Consider the following 17,866-nt stretch of genomic DNA (forward strand, 5'->3'; position numbering starts at 1 on the left):
TGGTCCCCTATGAAAAAAGTGGGTTTTTTAATTAATAAACAAACTTGCCGAGGAGCTCATCAGTGTCGTGGGCAATAACGACCGCCATCCATTATTGTTTATAATGGTCCTCCCTCAACAAATGTTGCATTCTAATGAGCTTTCTCAACATTCTTTTCATTCGCATAATGACTTTTTCACCCTACTGGAAACAAGGGGGAGAGATGATACAAATTAAATGAGTAAGGAAAGAGAAATCAAGCAAGCTTACTAGTTACGTTCTTGTGGTTACAGTACCGAGCTACCTTCCTTGTAGCATTGAGCGTTTTGTTTTGTGCGTTTGGAAGCTGTACTATAAGGGATGTTGTGGTGTTTGTTTTTACACTAGCTGTTTTCTTTAGCAAATCCCAATGGGAGGTGAAGCGTTTCCTTCTAATGTTCTCCTCCCCTCTCCTGCTCCTTAGATGTTGATGATATGATACCTCAGTCAGAATTTATGCCAACATGGGACAATTACAATAAAGTTGGTGTATATTTACAAGGTGTAAAGTCATGCTGCAGGCTTTGTTCTCTGCATGTGAGGCTGTAACGTGTGTGTGTGTGTTTGTAGTTTATTTGTTTGTGATGATGTAGTGTATATATTTATGTGTGTATGTCTGTGCATGTGTTTGTGTGTGTGTGGCCGTGCAGCTCATGGCGGCGTGGCTTGCAGTGCTGTGCGAGGCGGGGGTGTCTTTAATAAATGTATGCTGATATTCGAGGGAGGCTGCAGCAATGCGAGGGAGACAGGGATGCTGGGCCGGGCCATGTTGTTATTTACTGCCGTGGTTGCGCACGGCGCATGGCGGGCGAATCCCGTCCTGCAAATGGCATTAAGGCCGGCCTGTGATGAATGAGCATTAGGGTAAAGTCATTTTAAAGACAGCCTGATTTATTAACGGCCTGGTCTTCCATTTTCATCAGGTCAATGCTTGGCTTGAAACTCCACAATGTCAGCTCCAAGGTCACCCTCTTTATGGCTATTTTTAACCCCATATCTAAAGAAAAAAAACCGGATCACTTATCATGGCTACTCTAAAAAATATAGAATGAATAACAAGATGGAGGGAAAGGGAGCATGTTAGTGTATAGCTAAAGTGTATACGTGTTAGTGTCGTGTTATGTCAGAGACCAGAATGTGGTGATGGTCAACCTCCAATTATGAATGCTAGTAAGACAAGAGCTTTAATGGTGGCTGTTTGCCTTCGGGAAGGTTTATTACACACTACTGTTTTGCAGAAGCAGCGTCAAATCTATAAAACTACCATTAGGAGGGAGGAAAATCAATCAAAATGCCATTAAAGTGGAATAAGTTGCCAATATTGCTGATGTGGTTGCGGGTCCTTTGATTTTCCTTCAGATTATTAGGCACAGTCGAGTAGTGACTTTGTTAAGAGAAACGAGTGTTGTTGGGGAGTAATATGTCTCTCGGCTTCATAAAGTTTGCTGCCTCATATTTCCCGCTTTATTGATTATCCATTATCATTTGTCATGAGGTGTCCTAACTCAAGGGGAAAATATAACCCTCTTTCTTCATTGCCGGCGCTGCCTGCACGGGAGCATGGTATGGATCTGCGTGTGAAGGTACCAATCTCTGAGAAAAATGAGCAGAGAAATAAAGCACAGCCCTGAGAGAGGGAGGGAAAGAGAGAGGGGAGTGCTGACTGGGCTTTGTCCTCCCTCCTGTTTCTCTTGCTCTTTCAGCACTGGGAAGAGCAGACGAGGGATCATATTTGTTCTTCCTCTGCCGGCGGTTTGATAGTACACACGAAGACTAGCACCTATGAAAGAAAAAGAAAGAAGGAAAGAGAGAGTGGGGGAGGGAGGGTGGAGGGAGGTTCTAAGCGATTTATGTGTTCTAGCAAAGATCTCGTCATAATGAGGGTTTAGGTTTAATAGAGGCTTATATAGCAAGTCAGGTCTTATAAAATCACAGTCCTTTTAAGTCGGTTTTATTTCATTGGACGCTGTTCACTCCTCTTCCTCCCCTTTCTATAAACCCTTCAAATTAGCCTTCTTGTCTTCAGCACTATCAATCTATCGATCTACACATCTCAGGTAGATTCCCTAGCTAGCTGTGTTTTTGGACAGGATCCATTAACGTCTGAAATATGAATAGAAACATTCCTGATGTTGTCAGTAATGCAGTGAGTCTGTCACGACCGTATGTATATATCATTAGAATGGCGCGCCTCAACCATTTCGTCACACAATGATACAATCCATTTAATCCAAATCTTTTAAAAAATGATTTAAGGAATTTTTGCTGTTGCAGTAATAGGGAATCAATCCAACGGCTTGCAGCTCACTGATTTATAATGTTAGTGGAGCTTGAATGGGGATGAGAGAGGCAAAATAGTAATCGTTCATAACGTAGATAAACTACATGGGGCTCCTGTGCTCTGGAGTGAAACTATGGAAAATCTCAATAGGCTCCAAGCAGCCAGGCAGGTCGATGGACTAGGCTAGAAATACTGCAGTAACACTGGTAGCAGCAGGGTAAATGATGGTAAACCTGACCTTGGTGTTTATCTACTCTGTTGATCATCCACCTTTTGTATCTCCTCAGTCACTGTTACATTTCTAAAAGGTTTGTGATACTTGGATTGGGGAATTGCTGGGACTGGGATGACTTACCATAGTTTGTGTGTTGTGTGCGGTCCTCTCTGTCCTACTCACAGCCTCCAAGCAAGTCCTCAACAGCATGCTACGGGAGCCATCTTTGATTCCAGACCAGGCTTTAGCCAATCACGTCTACCAGGTATTTGAAGTATACATTTATACTGTAGCAGATAACATAAAGGTCCACACTGTAATGTAATGTAATTGTTACTGAAATAGTGAATGTGTATTATTTGTTCTTGTAAATTAATCCATACTGTATCTTTCTCATGATTAATTTCCTGTAGCAAGTCTTGCATGTGTGAGTAAAAATTCAGAAATATTAAACATGATTCCCCGACCCTTTTTAACGGGTGTGTTGGCTTCCTTCTTCCTTCCCCCTGCCTGTGCGCTGTAATATTTATTCCCCCTCTTTTCAGTGCACAATAAATGACTGCTGTTATGGACCACTGGTAGACTGCATCAAACAGTATCCTTTCCCATAAAATGTTAAGCCTGAAATTGACGAGGAGCTATTGAAGGGGATGAGATGTGTCTGGCTTCACCTGACATAAAAGTTCTGCTTCAGAGGGGAAGTGTTTCATCCTGCCTGCATCCCGTTGTCCCCATTGCAGGGGGTGGAGGAGCAGGAGGAGAGGAGGCTGCTGATGTAAATGCACCTCCCTTGTTCACAGAGTGAATCAGGCCCAATGTTCTATGCCACAGGAAGGGGGTAGGCATGTGTTATTCACAGCCATTTGTATTTACTTCCTGTGGGTTAAGTGGCTCTTGAAATGTGACAACTCCAATAGAACAAATAGGCCAGTAAGGGGGATACTGTATGTTTCTTTAAGTCAAGAAATTAAGCAAAGTTGGAGTTGTTTTGGGTCCCTGAAAATAATTGTAAGAGTTAGCAGCAATAGAGTACATTGAATGTGGTTTAGGAAAATATGACTTTGTGCCATTAGAAAGGTGTCTTCTACTGCCATTATGCTACATTGACCATTTCCCTGTTTGCCTGTTCACCTGCCTGCTCAGTAAAGAGAGCAGTCCGAGTTATCAGCACCATGGAGAGTTCTTGGCATGTCACTGCCACATGAAATATAGCCCTCCTAGCTACTTCTTTCTCTCTCTCTCGGTTTGTCTAATTCTATCACACTCTCTTGTTCGTTCTCTCTATTTTTCTCACTTACTCATTGTCTCTCCTTCTCCCTCTCTCCCTCCTTCTCTCCCTCCCTCCCTATCAGTGCAGCAGTGCAGGTCCAATGATCAGAGAGTGGGAGATAGGCAGTCATGGGCTGTCAATGCCAGGTCAACACCACCACTACCTCCTCTCTCTTTCCCTCTCTCCCAGATAGGAAGGTGTGGGTTGCGGCAGCAAGAGGGCGCAATGGGGGGTCTATTTGAATATTTAGGGGCAAGCAGCTGGGGACTGCTATGTTTGCGGGGGGCAAGAATCGTGGTGCGGTGTGGAGGGGGCTGGCTCTCTGTTCATGGGCAGTCAACCCTGTCCCATCCTGCCCTCCTTCCTCATCCCCCCCTCTTTACCTTCCTTTCACCCTCCTCCCTCCAGCGTCAACTCACATTCACTCACTCCGCCAAGGCCAGTTCATGATAACCGCCCCACTCCTATGTCCTTTTGGAACGGCTCAATGTGGACATCAGAAGATTGGCTCTGATGCGTGTGCCACTCAGGGTATGCATGTATTAATCGCCAGTGTCTGAGTGATGTGTGTCTGAGTGATGTGTGTGTGTGAGGGGCAGTGTAATGCCTGAAGGAGTTTTAGCATTTTGCCAAAAAGCGAATTATGCATGTATCAGCCCTTCATGAATGCAGAATGCTTTCCACAGTTTATTCTAAAGGCACGTTATTATTTGTTTTTGATCATTTCTTTTTTATGAGCAGTACGGTCCAGAGGCTGTATGCATTTTGCCAAATTGCCATTTGCAAAAAAAATTGTTTTCTCTGAAAAGTTCTGTCTCTTTTGTTTTTGTAATCTACAGATTTGTTGTCAAAGTTGAATTCTGATGAATGGCCTTAAAACCCCTGCTCAGATTATGCTCTGGCTAGTATTGTGATGGGCAGGAGCATATGATATGCATATCCAGCACATAGCTTAGCATGAGAGCTTAGTAGCTGTCTCATCTGATGTCATGTTGATGGGTAACTTCAGTCCCTGTACTAAAACATGCACACACGCACACATACACCCTTACATACTCTTAACTCACGCACACTCTCACGTTGTTGCCACAGCAACCCGTTAAGGGAGGCTTGCCGTTTCCATAGCAACCCATCTCCCAGGTAAAAAAAACAACAACCTTTTGCAGTGGAATTTAATTTGATGGATTTGGAGGGAAACTGTTATTCACTCTCGAATGCAGTTGGACTTATCATTAATGAGTGGTAAATGCTGTGCCATTACAATGTATTTCAGGCTGTGAGGCACAACCAGTATGTGCTTGATTTGATCTAGACTCTAGAGAGACATCAGTGTTTATCCTTTGAAAAGTGAATAAAAGTGACTGAGTGCTGGTGGGTGTATGTCCTTAACCCTTCACCCCTAGTTCTATTGGCCAGGAGGCCGAGGTGCTCCTACGTGACAAACTGAAAGAGAGAAACCTGTCCTTCTTAGGTAAGACTACACCTCTCACACCACAACAGTTAGCTTGCATTCTGTTCTTCTGTTTTTTCACAGGAGGAGAGTTAAAAAAGGAAACGTGGACATGATTGATGTAGTGGGTGTTATCTCCCATTGATTTACTAACAACCTAGAGCTGTGTTATCTAATACCCTGTATGTTTAATTTATGCACTAGCCCAGTATGAATATTTGATTAAAAAAGAGCTTCAAAGATACAGACCTAATGTTTGATCCTCTCAGGTTTCCCCACTCAACATGTTTCATTTAGAACATTTTGCAAAATGGTCAGTTTCTGCCCAGATAGATTTTACACCTCCTCCTGAGTGGGGTGGGGTGGGGTGGGGTGGGGGGGGGGCGACATGAGGTAGTATCTGTTCCTTTAATATTAATGCTGTTTAAGTGTTCATCTTCAGTATTGTAGTCTCATTAATAGATTATTCTATTCTTGCTTATACAACACAACCCACATTGCTGAATTAATGTTGAGTAACATGTTTCTGAGTCCGGACGAAAGACTCATATTACATGTATCCAAACAAATGCCCTGGTTTTAATGTTGTATTAGCTTAGTCCGTTTTTAGCCATAATCACACGGTTGACCATAACAATTGGTAATTTCCCCTCAAGCAACGCTAGAGGCTTTTCCATTGTGTTTTCTAGTTTAATGCTGCCTTTCCCTCTCATCCACTATTGTCTTGTCCAGAGAGACTAGGTTAAGGTAGTGAGTGTCCAGGTGTGAAATTGTTAGTTGTTTCCCACATCCACTCCCCTCAATCAGATGAGTGATGAAGAAAAAAAAGTAATTCCCTCTGTCATTAAGACGATATCATTTATTTGGGCCTGTTGTGTTGACCTTCCTCCAGGCCTGCGTGGAGTTCTACAACTGTCAGAGTTTGGGGGCCTCAGCATGGCGTTAGGGGCCACAGAGACAGCCCTGCCTCACGACACCCAGCCTGATAAATGGATTGGAAATAAGCTCCCCTACAGTGGGGACAGGCCATTCATTTTAACCAAAGGTGATGTTAAAAGGCGATCGGCGCCGCATGACAATATCAACAGCCCTGTAGGTGTTAGGAGAGAGACCACACCACACAGCCCCTCCACCACCACTATGGGCCTTTGGCTCGAGGCTGCCTGCCGCAGACCTTCGCCTCTCCTCTCTCAACCCTCCACGCCGACACCACCCCTCCACTCTCCGCTCGGTCCCCCTTTCAGGCCCATTAGTCGAGCTTGGCTGGAGACGAAGAGGCAGGCCCCCGGAATTGAATGACCTGGTCGGCCTGAGTTTTAAATCAGGTGTTGGGCGGATAATGGTCAAAGCGCGCCAGGAGTCAAGGACAATGGCTGCGGCCCGTGCAGGAAGGGGTCAGGCTCACAGCGGCTATAATGCCAAGTCTCTGTCCCCTTCTTTATGAAGCTCCACCATCCCATCTACTGCTGCTGCTAGTGGATCTGTGGAGAGTGGAGGAACTACCAGGCTTTATACATTTTGTGCAGTGGCAGTACAAGTGTCAGATGTAGCTAATGGTTTCACAGTTTTCTGCTGTCCTCGGCTGTGTCTTGGTGCTTTTGCAACACTGAGCTTTTGTTATCACTGTGCTGTGGTGGTAAAGAAAGGCATTTTGGGTAAAATGTGCTGCTTGGTGTGAAAGACCTACTGGATTTCTGAAGGGTCAATCTAGGGAAGATAGAAACTGAGCCAATGCTTTTGAGTGGATACAACATTATGAATGTTGCACTGTATCACTGCATGTTGTCACCAAATAAGTGTCAGCTTTTCTTTAGGTCTTTCAGGACTATAATATGGGGAAATGTCAAAATGCTAAAATTACTGTGATTTCTGTAGATGAAAACCAACTGCGAAGCAAAGGTTATGACAAGACGCCTGACATTATCCTGGAGGTGCCAATCGGTACGTATTTATTTACACGATAAATGTCAGCGGTTTTATTTCAGTTTCACTTGTAACTGCTATGGTCAGTTAGCTAAAATAGCTAGCCTTTTACAGTTATTTTGGATATGAGTGTCAAGCCTTTGTCTTAACAATACACATTTCCCTTCCATTCTAGTTGATATCACTGAAAAGCTTCAAAGTCTATTTAGAAAGAAAATGTCACATGTCCCCATCCAAATGCTAGTTCTATGGCTTGCTTGATTATATTGTCTGATTTGTAGCTGCCTATATATGATTATACACAAGTTTATACAATCCACTTGTGTTTTTTATTATAGTGGGCGGATAGATACTCTAAAGGACTGTTCTCATTTGGAAACATCTTAGGCCTGAATGTAAATGCTGAGTTAGACCAGGGTAAATGCACAGATCTGACCATCCTAAGTACCTATGAACTTTTGTGTTTTCTTTCAGCTGTGGAAGGCCATATTGTCCACTGGATTGAGAGCAAGGCCTCGTTTGGGGACGACCACAGCCATCGCACCTACCTGAATGAGCAGTTCTGGAGCTACTGGAACCGGTATGTCTTCTCATTACATTTACATTTACGTCATTTAGCAGACGCTCTTATCCAGAGCGACTTACAAATTGGTGCATTCAACTGATGATAGCCAGTGGGACAACCACTTATTTTTTTGTGGGGGGTGGGGGGGGGGGGGTAGAAGGATTACTTTTATACTATTCCAGGTATTCCTTAAAGAGGTAGGGTTTCAAGTGTCTCCGGAAGGTGGTCAGTGACTCCGCTTCCATACTGCATCGCAAAACCACCCAAACCTACAGTATACTATGCTTTCAGTACACTTTCTAACATCTCCCAATCAAACCCCCTTTCACATCATTAGACGCTCCCAGTTTTTTTTGTCTTTTGAAGGTAGGTCACGCATAGGTCATATAGTTGTGTGTAAACAACTTCCTTCAAATGCAGGTCATATCCACTCCAAACATCCCCACAGTGTAACATTACACACTTCCTCCCAAAGAGGGCCACTGTATCAACATACGTGTAGTAGGACTATATTACAATACTAGTCACTTCCATCCTGGTCCTGGGGGTCATTGAGAACCTCTCTGGGGCTGGATTGTTTTCCAGAGTACACAACACATTGCTTTGGAAGGGAAACGCGGAAACGGAAGGGTGATTAATCCCTTAGATTCTGTTGTCATGAGAACCCCTGGACAGGAACGAGGAAGGGGGGGCTGGATGGTCCCACGCTGGGGAGGAACAGAGGCGTGCTGCCGGCCTCGTGTAGAGGCCCCTCAGTCAGGACTCAACCACAACACGACATGCATACAGCACAGGGCCTCTTGTCATTGTCTCTGAGTAGTATTCACACTCCAGGCATCTGCCAGGGAGTCTCAGAGAGGGAAGCCAGGCCCACGACGTCTCCCTTGAGGAGTTAACAAAGTTTGTCGTGTTTGAAAACAAACTGTAGCGGGAGGGGAAGTGAGGTATGCTGGCTCACAGCCGTTTGTGAATTCCACTTTCTCAGAAGATAGGTCTTTTTTTTCTCTTCTGTACAGCAAATGTACAAATGGTGATCAAGTAGAAATCCTTAGTCCTTGGGTTGTACTGGTGAAATGATCTATGATGTGACCAGAGCATCATTCACACTGTCGTGGCTCATATAAACCCATATCGTCCCTCTGAGCGCCCAGACCGCCCGCCTGCCTGGCCAGTAGGGGCTTCTCTTACTCACTCACCGTTGTGATGGCTTCCATAGTGCCAGGCGCCATGGAGACCTCACCTTACAGGATTAGTAACCAAGCTACCGACACAGCAACCCAAGTGTGTTTTGTGTCGGGGCATGGCGGAAGCGAATTGAGGGGCGAAAGTGCTCGCGCATGGCCTATCTCTCCTGCCTCAACCATGGCTTCCAAATGCACTGAGCCTGAAAGGTCACCCCCAGCGCTCCTACCGCCCCCATCCTCACGTCTTGGCCACTACAGCCCCAACCCTTGCCCCCCTCAGCTGTGACGGCCCGCTGACACATAGTGATATGACGACCAGTGCCGGAAGGTTCCAGCCTCCACATGCTGTGTCCAGAGACCAGGCAGAGCCAGGCTGTGTGGAGAGGCTGCAGCAGAGAGAACAGCCTAAGTTTGTTTGGTTAACTGATAGTTGTCACTTTGTCAAAAGGTCATAATGGCAAAGTAATATGATGAATCCGTTTGCCAGCAGAGTGATAATGACAGTTATAATTGACAGCAATTTGTCAGTCTCATATGTCACAAATATAATTACTTTGATTATTTTTATGATATTACCGATATTTATATTAAAACGTAAATTTGGAAATTGAGGTGAATGGCATGGAATAGTTTTACAGCGGGAGAGCATTAAGCATGTTTATAGACAATTACTTCCTGATTGACTTAACAGATGCCATCTAACCAAACATCTGCCTTCCAGGGAGGATGATTCAACGATATACTGAGCAGTGAAATGAAAGAGACTAGCAGGATGCCAAGGTCATAATCAACAATGTGTTTTATTTTCTCAGTCTAATATAGTTTTATTTGGAAATGGCATTCTTCCCAAAGTCAGGGGGGAAAGAAATGCTCTGAGCTCTGTGGCATTTGATAATGTTGGCGACCCCAGGAACCCAATGTCACTGGAGTGTGACACTCGAAGGACCATCTTTGATGGCTGCCATTTTTAGTGTGCCTCATTAAAGCCCCTTTAAGAAAGTTGTTGACCAGAAAAAAGTTTGGCCTGGGATCCAGAACATTCCTAGACCATGAGGGGATGAATGGCGTTTAATGAGAAAACACTTGAATGAAAACTGTCTCAGTCAATCAAATCTGACATGATATACGAGTCAAAGTTTGAGAGACGGGTCTTTTATTCCCATTAGGTCCTATGATTAGTACCACAGGCAGCACGAGATGGCAGCAATAACATCAGACGATTGAGACTTTGCCTCTGTGCCCAGCCCAAGTCCATGTACTCTAGTCTGTTGTTGTTGTATTGAGAGGACAATAGCACATATCCATCTACCTGCTTCAACAGAAGCTCTTGGTATTAAACTAGAGTTATGGAATACAAACGGATAAACTGATCGGAAGATTGCTTCTGTAAGCCTAAGAACCTAAGATATCTGTCCATTCATGTCTTCATTGGTATTCAGTGCAGTGGCCTTGTCGGGGTACGTTAAGGAACTGACAGTGTAGATCCCATCGTGTCAGCCAACGGCCTGGTCAGATAAACGTTGCCGTGTCAAAAAAATGTCAGTTCCTTCAGACCCCACCTTTCCCAGCACCCTTGTAATTTTTAATTGACATTTACTGCTGACATTTTGAATGCGCTCCCTCGTATTGTTAGGCCTGCATCGTAGAGTCTGAGAGGCATGAGCTGCCCCTGCACTTAGTGTGTGTGTGTGTGTCGAGGGAGGAAGGCAATGAATTTGGGGTCACTGCATTGTTTGCAGTCACAACCATGTGAAGCCAGAGAGCGAGAGAGCGAACAAGAGAAGGGGAGCGAGGGAGGGAGAGAGAATGATGGGGTGACATCATCCTCCCTTCTCTTCTCATTAGCAGTATCATTTCATGTGACGGGTCCTGGAGGGCTGAGGGCCTTTGTGTTTGTCCATTCCTTCATTCACCCATTCCTCAAAGACAGGTTCCAGTGGAGCCAGTCCCAGCCCTTTGGTTTCCCTTCTACATGACCTTGGAATACCACCGCCACATTGTGGAATGACTTCACTACTCCTGACTGACGTTTCCAGTGATTTGCTTATTTTTTCATGTATTTCCATTCCTGCCTTTTAACCAAACTCCAGCACACAGGGCTTGCGTTAATTGTTCTTTGTTTGCCCTCCAGCCTTAAAAAGTGAGCAACGGCTGTGTATTTCCTCGAAACAAAAACACGACATAACTAATTTTCCCTCCAAAGCCCTCACCAACAGCATTCATCATCCAAACAATAGTCTTGCCAACACTCTAACCTCATAATAAACCCCTCTTCAGCGGAGTGAGGGGTAATGACGCTGAGCCTCGCTATGAGGCTCCGCGAGACGGACGAAGGAAGAAACTGCCTGGGAATAAAAAAGCACTGGCGTGTTCAGGCCCAGTGCCTGGATGAGATGGCACGGCATCGCCACGGCAGCCATTGGTCTCCTCTACCCATCAATCTTTTGCTGCTGGCGTTCCAGACTCCGAGCCAGGCAGAGAGAGAGACAGAGGCAGCCTACTGAATGGACAAATAATTGAGTTATCCATCTCCCCAAACTATCAGAGTTGCATAAAAATTATTCACCTGCTATTGAATATTTCACAAATAATGAGCCTCTTGTGTGTTTTAGGAGAAGTGGGTAAGGTTGCCCAAGGAACTGCCCCCGTCGTCCCTCGATGAAACTTTAAATCAATTGTTGGCAAAGGTACCCTAATAAATACTGGGTGGTGGTGATAACAGGAGTGGAGATGTCAATGTGTTTGTTCTAGACGTATAGTCATTTATTATGCAGACGTTGGTTGGCAATTAGCCTTTGTTTGTGTATCTGAATGTGCTCTGGCGGTTTGTCATGATTTACATTGCTGTATGATACGGGTTGTCATGATTTTGTTTGACTCATTGATTTAGGCCTGTGCCCTCTTGTTGGGTGTCTTCTGAATGAATGTTGTGTGTATCATGTCTTTGAGAGGGGACTGGGATGAGTGGTGAATGTCAGTCTGGGTTGCCAGAGTCCCTCTACTCTGATCTGGCCATTGGTGTTACTTAAAAGCAGCATTTCTGACAGGGGGATACACTGTACTGATACACGTTCTCCCTCCATCTATCTGACGCTTGATGTCCAGCTATTCTTTAGGCCTATCTGTTTAATGACCACAATGAAATCATGGTCGCCAAGTTCACATTTTTTTGAATCATTTCCCAAATACTTGAGTAAATCATAATGTAGCCTAGGTTGTACCAACATATCTCACTTTATCTCTAAATGATAATGCATCAGCTAAACAAAACCAAAAATGCCATTTTCCAAAACATAAGCCCTTTTCAGTCATTTTGATATGATATTGGTACAGATTAAAAGGGCAAGTGTAGAGCTAAATAATTAGATTCCGGCTCTCTCCCCCCCCCCCCCCTCCCCCCCCACCACTCCATCCTTCGCGCCACACCATACAGGACGATGAACGGCCTTTGTGGAAATGTGCGTGATCGGCGGCCCACTCTCTCGCCTCTACCCAAAGTTAATCAGCTGTGCAATTCGTAAACTGCAAATGTGTCAAGAGTTGAAAATGTTAGAGCTCCTAATGGAGGCTTGAAAAGGTTAGATCTGATAAAAAGCTGTCAGACGTCCACAAAAATGATTTATGGCATTATAATGGGACAATATGGCTCATTTCTCCCTCATATGAAATGGGGGTTAAGACTTTTGGGTTTGCCATATACATCATCGCGTTGACCACTTGGATGTTGTTGACGTAGATGAACACACTCTCTCACAGTAATGTTTTCTTCCTCCCTCTTTGTTCTAATGATTTGCTACTGTATCATATTATGATAGTGTTATTGCTGTAACATGTCTACACATTACGCATAGTTTCAACATTTTCAAAGTACATGTCAATGCTCATTATTAAAGATGCACTATGCAGAAATGTCTCCACCATTTCATGGTTGCTAAAATTCTAATAGTTCACCTAATTTCAGTTTGTGACAAAACTAGCAAGTATAGTGTAGAGAATCATTGGACCATCTAAACCACTGTGAAATATATTTTCAATAACCACAAATATTGTATTTTCAGCTGTTTGAAGCTGGTGTACAAAACCGAAAGTAAAAGATCAAAAACAAAACTTAAAAATGGGAAGCATAGAAATAGCGCATATTGAACAGATCTATCTCTTCTTAGATTTGCTTTCACTGTGAATGACAGATCTTTCCCCCATAAATGAACAGAATGTGGTAAATCTGCTTTGTGACACCTTGACTAACGAACAGATAGAGAGCTGTTTTATGTTATATTTTATATTAGTTGACACAGCTGCAATCGGACATCTTGATTAATTTCAGATCTTTTTCCAATTATTTCAGACACTACTGTGTGCTGTGGTTTTTACAGCAGAAATTGCATGATAATTCTGTTATAGTCTTAGCCTGGTCAATCTGATAGCCCTGACGTCAAATGTAAGATTTTGATGTAAGATACTGCTATAATGTATTCATTTTTAATGGATATGTCCATCATTTTGTGGTACATCCTAAAGCAGCAAGGCCAGGAATGTCTAATTAATAAATTGTAATGACTTGCTCTCTTGTGGACAAGCCTTGTTGCGTTCAGCTGATTATGTATGTCTCTATAGGAAGGTGTTATGGTTGGACACTGTATGAGATACAGGATAAGGTGTGTTTGGTTTGGCGAGTATCCTTTGTACATTTGTGTGTACAATACACAGTGTACCGTGTGAGTGTGTACGTGTGTGTAATGCTGTTGTGTATGGTGCACAATTGTGTGTGTGTGTGTGTGTAGGCAGGTTATGGGTAAATGGGAGTGTGCTTTTGGCCCAGTGGCAGAAGCAAAACTGGGCCATCATAGACCCAGAGCAGATAGAGGATGTCACCTGTGAGTGGGGGCCGCAGCCACAGCAGCCAGCGCTGATCCGATGAGGCCAGACATTACAGGGCTGTCCTCAGGGACAGGCCCCCCGCGCCTCTGGGGTGACAGTGTGACAGGGACAAGCCCTGTGTCGTGCCACACCGCACCTCGCCACCTCACCTCGCCACGAGAGACGTACATAGAGGACAATAGGCACCGTTGGGCCATTCTAAGACTGTGGCGATAGTGCTGGTGATTCACAGAGGTCCAGGGGATGAAATGCATCGTTACCTCAGAACTGAGAGAGTGTACAATCGTGGTCAAAAGTTTTGAGAATGACACAAGTATTGGTCTTCACAAAGTTTGCTGCTTCAGTGTTATGAGATATTTTTGTCAGATGTTACTATGGTATACTGAAGTATAATTACAAGCATTCCATAAGTGTCAAAGGCTTTTATTGCCAATTACATTTAAGTTTATGCAAAAAGTCAATATTTGCAGTGTTGACCCTTCTTTTTCAAGACCTCTGCAATCCACCCTGGCATGCTGTCAATTAACTTCTGGGCCACATTCTGACTGATGGCAGCCCATTCTTGCATAATCAATGCTTGGAGTTTGTCAGAATTTGTGGGGTTTTGTTTGTCCACCCGCCTCTTGAGGATCGACCACAAGTTCTCAATGGGATTAAGGTCTGGGGAGTTTCCTGGCCATGGACCCAAAATGTCAATGTTTTGTTCCCCGAGCCACTTAGTTATCACTTTTGCCTTATGGCAAGGTGCCCCATCATGCTGGAAAAGGCATTGGTCGTCACCAAACTGTTCTTGGATGGTTGGGAGAAGTTGCTCTCGGAGGATGTGTTGGTACCATTCTTTATTCATGACTGTGTTCTTAGGCAAAATTGTGAGTGAGCCCACTCCCTTGGCTGAGAAGCAACCCCACACATGAATGGTCTCAGGATGCTTTTCTATTGGCATGACACAGATCTGATGGTAGCGCTCACCTTGTCTTCTCCGGACAAGGTGTTTTCCGGATGCCCCAAACAATCGGAAAGGGGATTCATCAGAGAAAATGACTTTACCCCAGTCCTCAGCAGTCCAATCCCTGTACCTTTTGCAGAATATCAGTCTGTCCATGATGTTTTTCCTGGAGAGAAGTGGCTTCTTTGCTGCCCTTCTTGACACCAGGCCATCCTCCAAAAGTCTTCGGCTCACTGTGCGTGCAGATGCACTCACACCTGCCTGCTGCCATTCCTGAGCAAGCTCTGCACTGGTGGTGCCCCGATCCCGCAGCTGAATCAACTTTAGGAGACGTCCTGGCGCTTGCTGGACTTTCTTGGGCGCCCTGACGCCTTCTTCACAACAATTGAACCTCTCTCCTTGAAGTTCTTGATGATCCGATAAATGGTTGAATTAGGTGCAATCTTACTAGCAGCAAATATCCTTGCTTGTGAAGCCCTTTTTGTGCAAAGCAATGATGACGGCACGTGTTTCCTTGCAGGTAACCATGGTTAACAGAGGAAGAACAATGATTTCAAGCACCACCCTCCTTTTAAAGCTTCCAGTCTGTTATTCTAACTCAATCAGCATGACAGAGTGATCTCCAGCCTTGTCCTCGTCAACACTCTCACCTGGTCCTTTTGTGGCAGGGCTGAAATGCAGTGGAAAGTTTTTTTGGGATTAAGTTCATTTTCATGGCAAAGAGGGACTTTGCAATTAATTGCAACTCATCTGATCACTCTTCATGACATTCTCTGTATATGCAAATTGCCATCATCAAAACTGAGGCAGCAGACTTTGTGAAAATGATTATTTGTGTCATTCTCAAAACTTTTGACCACGACCTGTAGAGTGGTTCGTTTCTGACAAGGCCTCCTGTAGTTTTCAGCGATGACAGGCCTACGTTAGGAGGACACACTGAAGTGATTGTGTTACTTCTTTAAGGACAATGTTTATACAAAGACCAGGTGTGGATGAGGTAATTTGACCCATTCACTGTGAAAGTGTTGACACAAGCTTTTCTGGGTAGAAGTGTCCGTACTCCTCCTGACATTGTCTTATCCTCCCATTCATAATGTTGTGGATACCCCATGTGGAGTTGGAACGTGCTCCATTTTATTGTTTCCTTTGTTATAACATCCTCCTGGAGAATATACCGCAGCTAGACAAATAGATCCACAATGGAGGTCCCCCAGGGCTCAGAGAGAGTGTCTTTCGGGCCACAGCTGTAACACATCACACCGAGGTGGAAAGCTACAGCTACTCCTGTATAACACGAGCAACTCCGAAATACTAATGGCAAATGACAAGTAGGCTTGATGCTTTAAGGATTTCATGCTTTTAAGGACGCACATTTGGGTGCGTTGTTTAAGGCGTCTGGGGTGTAATCCTCAACACTTCAGGTCCCCAGCAGCCTCGGGATTTAACCGCTCGCCGTTAAGCCTCCATGTCACCTATTTATTTGACTGGGTTTGTGTCTGCCTGTCTGCCTGCCTGCGCATTATCCAAATTTGTCGTTTAACGTTGAGGGCGGCTGCGAGCGGCTTTGACACGTCGGGCGGTGTATATAAACGAGGAGCGGGACACAAAGAGGCACCCCAGCGTTAGGAGGATATCCCCAGCCTCACCGTGTGACAGTTAGTTTAAGATAGAAAAGAAAGCCTTCAGTAAATGGAGGAGGCAACATGAGCAACGAGCTTCATGCCTCACCAACAGATTTCTGTTTGGTTGCGGAACTTTTCTCTCTCTCTCTCTGAAAATGAACGTACATTTTTTTGTCAGCCTTCAAGATTTGTGTCATCAAGACTTGTAGAGCCACGCGTGTTTTTCTGTGTTTTTTTCCCCCCCTTCTTTTATCCTTTGGTTGACCTTCCGGGTTTCATTCCAGGCAGAAGTCAGCAGCATTTGTCATCCCTGTGAGATCCTGTCTAGGGGGCGCAGCACAGAGAGGAGTGGGCCTGGATTAGAATGGCTTTTTGTAAAACCCAATTGTACAGGAGAATTCTGATGGCTAGAATGGTTTTGAGCAGACGCGGGCCCCTGACCCCCCAAAGACATTGGGGCCCGGCCGTGTTATAACCGACGTGACTGGAGACGTGCACTGTTATTTTCCTGACACAAAGATAGCCTTGTGAAAAATGGTGTGTGCACACCGAGCAGAACGACCACTCAATCCACTGTATATCACGCCACACACAGGTCTGTGCGCACACATTGCTGTCGGAAATGTCCACATGTATAGAAAGCTACAAAGAGATGGCTGAAGATAGTAGGATAATTATGGGTGTGTGGGTTGGGTGTTGTCATATGAAGGCTGTGCTATTCTAGCATGCTGACTCAAGCCATTGTAGAGAACGGCAAGGGTGGTTTGAATACATTTTATATACACACACACACTGTAGGAGAGGGTTGTTATAATGTAATGTATTTCTAAGGGCCCTCAGATAAAACCCTGTAAGTGTCTCATTTTATGTAAGTGTCTCATTTTATGTAGCTCCACAGTGGGCTTTAATAGCAGCCCAAAGTCAGAAACTTTTAAACGGCTTAATTGTGGGGCTAAGGGTGCAGAGGAGGGCGGAAACGGCCCATAAGTCATCAGATGATCCCTCTATTGTACACAGAGGGCTAAGGAGAGCGCTGGACCATGAGCCTCATGCCTGTCAAGAGGAAATGAAGGAGGCTGAAAAAAGGGGATCCATACCCTGCCTCCGCCACGGCATGGCTTTACAGCTAAAATATGCCCAATTGAACAGAAACAATCTGGGCTTTTGTTTTTCTATCAAGCAACATGCCCGTGACATTTGAGGAATTGCATTAGGTGTAGAGGGAGATGTCCCCCCCCCTCTTCTCTTCTCTCTTCTCTCTCTCTCTCTCGCTCTCTCTCTCTCCGGTTGAAATGGAGAGAAAAGGAATGCATATTTTAGTTGTGGTTGTGCTAGCTTCAAGGCATGGCAAGTGTTTAACAGCATTTTGGGGAGGATTACTTTTCCCCCTGGTATTTTTCAGATGTATTGATCTTTTCATTGAGGCATTAAATACATGGGCCCGCTGTTTAACCTTTTCCTCAAAATAGTATATGACGACTATAGGCCAAGTCAGTGTGCCTGCCTTCCTGAAA

General features: G+C 44.6%; 1 protein-coding gene across 1 annotated transcript in view; it reads left to right on the plus strand.

Moving 5' to 3' along the window:
* Nucleotides 1–2,705: 2,705 nt before the first annotated feature.
* cdin1 (CDAN1 interacting nuclease 1) overlaps nucleotides 2,706–17,866 on the plus strand; it is a 54,481-nt gene continuing 39,320 nt past the window's right edge. Inside the window, exons 1-5 of the mRNA XM_084181636.1 lie at nucleotides 2,706–2,779; nucleotides 3,060–3,109; nucleotides 5,188–5,255; nucleotides 7,110–7,175; nucleotides 7,632–7,737. Of these exons, the coding sequence (XP_084037762.1) occupies nucleotides 2,723–2,779; nucleotides 3,060–3,109; nucleotides 5,188–5,255; nucleotides 7,110–7,175; nucleotides 7,632–7,737 (347 nt within the window). The 5' untranslated portion in view covers nucleotides 2,706–2,722. The remainder of the gene's footprint in view (nucleotides 2,780–3,059; nucleotides 3,110–5,187; nucleotides 5,256–7,109; nucleotides 7,176–7,631; nucleotides 7,738–17,866) is intronic.

The sequence above is a fragment of the Coregonus lavaretus genome, assembly GCF_964263955.1.
Source record: "Coregonus lavaretus genome assembly, chromosome: 18".
Taxonomy (NCBI): Eukaryota; Metazoa; Chordata; class Actinopteri; order Salmoniformes; family Salmonidae; genus Coregonus; species Coregonus lavaretus.